We start from the raw sequence: 8,554 nt of genomic DNA on the forward strand, positions 1-8,554 counted from the left end.
GTGATCCACCTGCCTCGGCCTCCCAAAGTGCTGGGATTACAGGCGTGAGCCACCGCGCCCGGTCTATAATTTTCAACTGTCAATTTTTTACTACACAGATAAATCAAGGGGGCTGTCATGTATGCAAGCTTTCTCACTCCCAGCTCCACATGGCTATGAGTGTTTTGTTTTCCACAGTTACCCTCATCTCCGTCTTAGGAAAAGGTGTTCTCCTAATTAGGAATAATATTGCTATCTCTCTTATGTGTGTGTCTTTTCACCTCTATGATTTATTCTTTCTCATAAATCTTCCACAATTGGCTCATTCTCCTTAATGTATGCATAAACATACCAAAATCTCTATCTTACAAAAAAACCCAGCACTAAAATACTTCCTTGATTCTACAGCAACTCCTTCTCCCCTCAACCTAATCTTTTCTCAGCCAAGGTTCTTCAAAGACAGCTTTCACCTACTAGCTAGGTCTTGCCCCATTATAGCCTCTACTATCCCTTACCCTATACTATGGAAATTTTTCTACCAAAGATTAAGGACGCAAACCTTATTGTCAAATGTAATACGAACTTTTCAATTCTTATCCTCTTTGTGAGCAGCTGACATAATTGACTCAATCCATTGAAACACTACTTGTGAGGCATCTTTCTCACAATATTTCCTGCCCCGGTTTTTTGTTTTTATTTTTTTGGAGACGGAGTCTGCTCTGTTGCCCAGGCTGGAGTGCAGTGGCACAATCTCAGTTCAAGGCAACCTCCGCCTTCTGGGTTCAAGTGATTCTCCTGTCTCAGCCTCCTGAGTAGTTGGGATTACAGGCATGTGCCACCACGCCTGGCTAATTTTTATATTTTTAATAGAGACAGGGTTTCACCATGTTGGCCAGGCTGGTCTCAAACTCCTGACCTCAGGTGATCCACCCATCTTGGTCTCCCAAAGCGCTGGGATTATAGGCGTGAGCCACCATGCCCGGCCTCGATTTTCCTCTTATCTCCTGCTAGTCCTTCTCAGTCTCTTTTAAGGGCTCCTCCTAAATATCAATGTTTCCTTAGGATTCTGCCCTGGGCCCATTTTATTTTACTATACACATTCTCTCTAGGCAACACTCCTGGCTTCAGCTTCTACCTATTAATTACATGACCTCCTTTTTCCAGATCAGACTTCTCACAAGCTTTAGAGCTATACATCCAACTAAGTATTAAACATCTTGACAGTTACTCAGGGAACTCAGACCCCCATCTCTGAAATGGAATCTATCATCCTTTCACTGAAAACGTGCCATTTCATTTTCTATCTCTCTGGATTGCTATCTACCCAGCTGCCTAAGCCAGAAGTCCAAGATTCTAAACTTATCCCCTTTTCTGTCCTTAATGTTCAGTCATTAATTTCTGTTTATTTTCACCTCCCAAGTATTTCTTACAACCACAACATCTTTTCTAGAACTACTGTCATTATTTTGGTTCAAGACCTCATAATAAATGTAGCCCCAAAATTTCCCTGTATTCTTCAAAATTTATTTTTGATTATTATTAAAACATAATACATAATAATTGTACATATTTATGGGGTACATGTAATATTTTGATACAAGCATAATGTATAATGATCAAATCAGGGTAACTGGGATATGCATCACCCCTCTCTATTTTGTTTTTAATTTTATCCAAGTTACTTATGTTGTCATATGTGGCTCTACAGGGTTAACAACAAAAAAATCAGCAGTCCTCTGCCCTCTTCCCAAGAGATAACCCATTTTTTCCCCCTTTAGCTCACTATTTTGATCCTGACTTCCAAGTTTCTAAGTAACTTGCTTGTGTTGGTACTTCTTGATTTTTTAGTCTTAGGCATATCTAATGACTTCCTACTAGGGCACCATTCATTCATTTACCCAACAAATACTTATCAAGTGCTTAATATTGTGCCAGGTACAATTCTGGGTGTTTGAGATATAACAAACAGAATAACCATCAGGGAAAAAAATGAACAAACATAAATTAGAATATTATATAATTCATTATAAAATAGGATCTTTCTTTGCAAGGTAAGATGCCCTTCTTTTGTGTTCCAGCAGTGTCCTGTTCATAGCCCTATCATAGTCAGCACATTCTCTACTACAATCCTGTGTATGACTGTGGTTGGTGGTGACTGTCTTGTTTAGACCTAAGTTATATTCTTCCTATGGTTCTGATGAGTCCAGTGGTGGTGACTGGAAGGAGCTCTCTGCAGAACAGAAGAACCTCCTGGGAAGGTGCTGGAGAGCTTAGGTTATCATAAAAAACGAGCTAGGGTAGTTCTGGAGGAGCTGACTCCACGGATCTCTAGATTAACTGCAAAGACTTGTTAAATCCCAGTTTACTATTTGAAACATTAAAGGTAACAAATTAGGATCATCATAAAGGAAAGTTCCTTACGTCATGATTAAATTTTTAAAATTGGCTGGGCGCGGTGGCTCATGTCTGTAATCCCAGCACTCTGGGAGGCTGAGGTGGGTGGATCACAAGGTCAAGAGATCTAGAATATCCTGGCCAACATGGTGAAACCCTGTCTTAACTAAAAATACAAAATTTAGCTGGGCATGGTGGCGGGCACCTGTAGTCCCAGCTACTCGGGAGGCTGAGGCAGGAAAATGGCGTGAACCCAGGAGGCAGAGCTTGCAGTGAGCAGAGATTGTGCCACTGCACTCCAGCCTGGTGACAGAGCAAGACTCTGTCTCAAAAAAAAAAAAAAAAAAAAAAAAAAAGATTTTACCAATGACTAGTAAATGAAGTTTAGAAATGTTTGAACATTTCTGATTAAACATGATAATTCAATTTTAGTGTAACAGATCCTAATTTCTTTGCCTTGTTAGCTTATTTTTTAATCTTTTAAATTTTTTTTTTTTTTTTTTTTTGAGACACAGTCTCACTCTGTTGCCCAGGGTAGAGTGCAGTGGCGCGATCTTGGCTCACTGCAACCTCTGCCTCCAGGGTTCAAGTGATTCTCATGCCTCAGCCTCCCAATTAGCTGGGACTACAGGCTTGTGCCACCACACCCAACTAATTTTTGTATTTTTAGTTAGAGATGGGGTTTCACTTGTTGGCCAGGCTGGTCTTGAACTCCTGACCTCAAGTGATCCGCCCGCCTTGGCCTCCCAAAGTGCTGAAATTACAGGTGTGAGCCACTGCACCTGGCCTGTTAGGCTGATTATAAAAAAGGATAAGGCTGGGTGTGGTGGCTCATGCCTATAATTTCAGCATTTTGGGAGGCAGAGCTGGGAGGACTGCTTGAGCTCAGGAGTTCAAGACCAGTCTGGAAAACATAGTGAGACTTTGTCTCTACAAAAAATACAAACATTAGCTGGGTGTGGTGGTGTGTGTCTAGAGTCCCAGCTACTCAGGAAGCTGAGATGGGAGGATCACTTGTGCTAGAAGGTTGAGGCTTCGGTGAGCCTCATGTCACTATACTCCAGCCTGGACAACAGAGTGAGACACTATCTTGGAGGAAAAAAAAAAAAAAAAGATACAAAAGGATAAAATTAAGTACATATCATTATTTTTTCTTTATCACTTTACTTATTTGCTTATTAAAAGGAATACAATGAGGTAAAAGGGTGTTTCATAACTTACTTTTCAAAGAATTTACCCAGAATCACAAACTGGTACATTAGTGGGAGTTTTTTTGGTTTGTTTAAAGTTAAAGGCTTACTTAATTCTTTGACATAGTAATACAAAATATATTATGAGCTATATATTTTAGAATAAAATATTTTACATATAACTCTCCCTTAATAACATTTTCTTTTTTTACATTTTGTTATATTTTTATATTTTTTGCCTCTTTAAAAAATAATTTGGTTTTGAATATTAAATTTACATATTTCTGAGTTAAATCAACATTTGTAGAGGAATTATCAAAAAAACTAGTAAGTCTGAAAAAAAAACCATATTTTTATATTCTGAGGTCCTATATATGCTATGGCTAATTCTCTAATTTTAAAAAATGCTGAATATTTATATAATGTTTATCAAACTATTATTAATTTATATTTGAGTGTTTTACTATATTGGAATTGCAGTAATATTAACATTTGTGTAAACACACAAAACCTTGCTCTTCTTGCTAGAAAGAGATGTAAAAATCTGAACTAGTCGAACAGTCTTAAAAGAACTCATTGTCTAGCCAGATGTGGTGGCTCACCCCTGTAATCCCAGCACTTTGGGAGGTTGAGGCGGGTGGATGGCTTGAACTCAGGAGTGCAAGCCCAGCCTGGGAAACATGGCAAAAGTCCGTCTCTACCAAAAATACAAACAAAATTAGCCAGGTGTGGTGGCAGGCGCCTGTAGTCTCAGCTACTTGGGATGCTGAGGTGGGAGGATCGCTTGAGCCTGAAAGGAAAGCTGTAGTGAGCAGAGACTGTGCCACTGCACTCCAACCTAGGTAACAGAGTGAGAAACATCTCAAAAAATAATAATAATAATAATAATAATAAAGAACTCATTGTCCATTGGTAATAATAAATGTGTTTACGATGCAAAAAAAAGTGTAACACAAAAATATATTAAATGCTGCAGCAAGTATTTACATGTATGTACCTCATATTTTTTTTTTCTTTCCACTAAGGAAGGTGTTGTAATAGACAAACACAAATGCTTCGGTGTTTACAATTACAAATACCCCAAGTCTAGAACTTAAAAGTGGTAGTACTTTTTTTGGGACTTCTTCAGTTAACAGTCACTTTACACAGTGCTAAGCTTTTTACTCTTAATTACATTTTTGGATGATATTTATATCCCATTGTCCTAGAACACTGTGATCAAACTTTTTTTTTTTTTTTTTTTTTGAGATGCAGTTTTGTTCTTGTTGTCCAGGCTGGACTGCAATGGCATGATCTTGGCTCACTGCAATCTCTCCCTCCCAGGTTCAAGGGATTCTCCTGCCAAGTAGCTGGGATTACAGGTGCCCACCACCACACCTAGCTAATTTTTGTATTTTTAGTAGAGACAAGATTTCACCATGTTGGCCAGGCTGGTCTCAAACTCCTGACCTCAGGTGATCCACCCACCTCAGCCTCCCAGTGTTGGGATTTTGGACGTGAGTCACCGCACCTGGCTGATCTAATTATTTAAATAATAGTTTAATAGAAATGTTAGAAAAAGGAATTTCTGGAAATAAACAGGTTTTGTAAAGGTTTTTTCTGTAGATTACAATTATATTTGTCTCAAGTATTTAATTAATTTGAGGAAGAAATAAAAGTCATAAGCAGTCAACATATCTATGAGATATAAGGAGCATCCTTTATGTTTCTTTATTATTTTATTTTTTGAGACGGAGTCTTGCTCTGTCACCCAGGCTGGAGTACAATGGCACGATCTTGGTTCATTGCAACCTCCGCCTTCTGGGTTCTCGTGATTTTCCTGCCTCAGCCTCCTAGGCAGCTGGGATTACAGGCATGAGCCACCATGCCCAGCTAATTTTTGTATTTTTGGTAGATACGAGGTTCCACCATGTTGGCCAGGCTGGTCGAGAACTCCCGACTTTAGGTATCAGAAAAGTAGGGGAGGCCGGGCTCAGTGGCTCGTGCCTGTAATCCTAGCACTTTGGGAGGCCCAGGTGAGCGGATCACCTAAAGTCGGGACTTTAGCTAACAAGGAGGCCATACCTTCTTGAAAAGCAATTTTGAAATCTCTGTGAGAGTAGTTAAATCTTGGAGATAAGACAATGACATATGTGTATTTGGTAAAAAGGCAGAAAGGCAGAAAAATAAATAAGGACAATTTTCTCCTACAGAGTAAAACATTTCATCAGTAGATAAGATTGAAGATTATATAAAGGTGTTTTACTGATTACTAATGCACAGATTAAAGTATTAAGCCATCTTAAGTTTTTTAAATTTTGCCAATTCTCATACTTCATTTTTTAAAAAAAATCTGAGGATAGAAACTTGATTATTGATTGTTTAACATATTTTGAAGTAACACAGAATGAAAATTGGTTACCTAATCAAGTAGCAACAGAAGAGTAAACTAAGGATGAAGACAAATATAGCAGTACCAAAAACCACAATATATATGTTGAGAGGCAGATTCTGGAATCCAATATTAGGCATCCTGAAGTTGTAATGTGGGAAATCCGAGCTCATGGATGAACTGTGGGGGAAGAAAAGAATGGAAAAAAAAATAGGTAAAGACTAAGAACAAAGACAGCATTATCATTGTGCACGTACAGAAGCACAATGACCCCATCTGAAACAAATATGGTAGACAAAGTGTTAATATTCTTGCCATTCATTCATTCACCATGCCAAATATTTACTACTATGTACCTGGCACTATTTCAGAGACTGGAGATTCTACATAAAAAGCTTTGCAAGTTGCATTTATTCACTAAAAAGCATTTCACTGAAATAATGCCAGTAATTAATAAACATGAAAATGTTCAACCTCAGAGAAGTGCAAAAAGAAAAAAAGTTTTAAGATTCTTCAAACTCTTTAGCCTTTAACCTAATAACCCTTGAAGTAGCAATATTTATAATGCTAAAATGTTAGAAATAACTGAGATATCTCACAAGGAGATAATAATTAATTATATAGTCATACGTTACAGTATTAAAGGGTCATGAAAACATTTTAAAGTAATTTTTTTTTTCTTTTGAGACACGGTCTTACTCTGTCACCCCAGGCTAGAGTGCAATGGTGTGATCTCAGTTCACTGCAGCCTTAATCTCCCAGGCTCAAGCGATTCTCCCGCTTCAGCCCCCCAAATAGCTAGGACTACAGGCACGTGCCACCATACCTAGCTAATTTTTAAAAAATTTTTTGTAGAGATAGGGTCTCAGCATGTTGCCCAGGCTGGTCTTGAACTCGTGGGCTCAAGCAATCGTCCCCACTTGGCCTCCCAAAGTGCTGGTATTACAGGTGTGAGCCACCGCGCCCGGCCAATTTCTCCCCATTTTATATAGACAAGGAAACTGAAGCTTAGACAGTTCTGGTCCCACGGCCATGACTGACCAAGTATGTACACAGCCAGAGCCTCTCCAACTCCAAACTCAGCACTCTCAGTCTATATGCTCCACTGCCTTTCTCATGTGTTACTTTTCTAATCAGAAACAGTAAGTGTTGTTTAAACATTAAAAAAAGGACTATTTCTGTCAGTTTGTTTGAGAATACTTACTGATCACTACAGTTAAAATTCCACAGATAAAAGTTGCCTCTCCTGTAAGTGATAAGCTGTAGTTTGTCATTTTGATTCCTTACAAAATGAAGAGCTCCTGCCAGGCCTGCTTATTAAGACCAAAGACTGATAATGGAATTATAATTATGAATACAACAAATCCAAACCCAAACAAAACTCTACCAAGCAAAGAAAACTTCTACTTTTATTTATGCATGGTAAATTAAAAATGTATTCACAGATTTTTAGTTTTCTTGTAGGTTCCCAGAAGAGTGTATTTATACTGTTGACGCCACTAGATGTTAACTGGCTATACCTGAAACCTAAATCTTATTATTAGTTTCTAGTATCTAGTAACGTATATCAGGAAGTCAGTACCTGCAAAGAACAACTTCATCCCATGTAAATTCTTCTCTGAGAGCTTCCAAACATAAATAATGGGTAATATTTAATTTTGAATCTTTGGCCATTTTCTGGGTTGGCTCAGTTAGAGCAAGTGCTTTTACTCAAATACATATTTAATTTCCTTTTTCCTACATTCAGATCTTCTTAGAAAGGGAAGGAAGGATGTAGTTAAGGAGTGCTTTACCAAATATACAAAGCACATACGCTGTGGAGCTATTAGAAAATTACAGGGCACAAAATTTAGCTCTTAACTTTCATATTTCTGACAGGGCCTCACTTGATGACCCTTGTTATAGCCAAGACTGTCCTTTAATCCCTTACAAATATGCCTCCCCAGACAAGACTGGCTTGGTAAGATATCTCTCACCTTAGAAAATAAGGGATTAGGCCAGGTGCCGTGGCTCACACCTGTAATCCCAGCACTTTGGGAGGCTGAGGCGGGTGGATCACCTGAGGTCAGGAGTTTGAGACCAGCCTGGCCAACATAGCAAAAATGCACCTCTACTAAAGATGCAAAAATTAACCCGGTGTGGTGGCACGCACTTGCAATCCCAGCTACTCAGGGGGCTAATGCAGGGGAATCGCTCAAACCAGGGAGGTTTAGTGAGCCAAGATTGCTCCACTGCACTCCACCCTGGGCAACAGAGTGAGACTCTATCTTAAAAAAAAAAAAGAAAGTAAGAGATTAAATATCCGTACTGGGCAAGCTAAGAGAGACGAAACAGGCAAGTGACAGAAAATGGTATGGTAGAAAGACAGAGAGGTTTGCAGTCAGCAAATCTGGATGCTTGCTCCCAGGATGTCACTGTCTAAATGTCAGAGCTTCATCTATACTTCAATTTTCTCATCTTTCAAATGGTATGACTGTCCTATCGATCAATTTTAAGGAATTCCTGAAAGGATAAAATGAGATAGCAGATAACGAAGTGTCTGAAAACTCTAAGAGGACAAAACTATTAAGGCTTTAGTGTGTGTGTGTGTGTGTGTGTGTGTGTGTGTGTGTGTGTGTGT

General features: G+C 38.8%; 1 protein-coding gene across 1 annotated transcript in view; it reads right to left on the reverse strand.

Moving 5' to 3' along the window:
• The window catches only part of RNF24 (ring finger protein 24), a 51,492-nt gene that overhangs the window by 34,037 nt on the left and 8,901 nt on the right, over nt 1-8,554 (reverse strand). Inside the window, exon 2 of the mRNA XM_011975166.1 lies at nt 5,965-6,114. Within this exon, the coding sequence (XP_011830556.1) occupies nt 5,965-6,114 (150 nt within the window). The remainder of the gene's footprint in view (nt 1-5,964; nt 6,115-8,554) is intronic.

This window comes from Mandrillus leucophaeus, unplaced genomic scaffold (genome assembly GCF_000951045.1).
Source record: "Mandrillus leucophaeus isolate KB7577 unplaced genomic scaffold, Mleu.le_1.0 Scaffold101, whole genome shotgun sequence".
Taxonomy (NCBI): Eukaryota; Metazoa; Chordata; class Mammalia; order Primates; family Cercopithecidae; genus Mandrillus; species Mandrillus leucophaeus.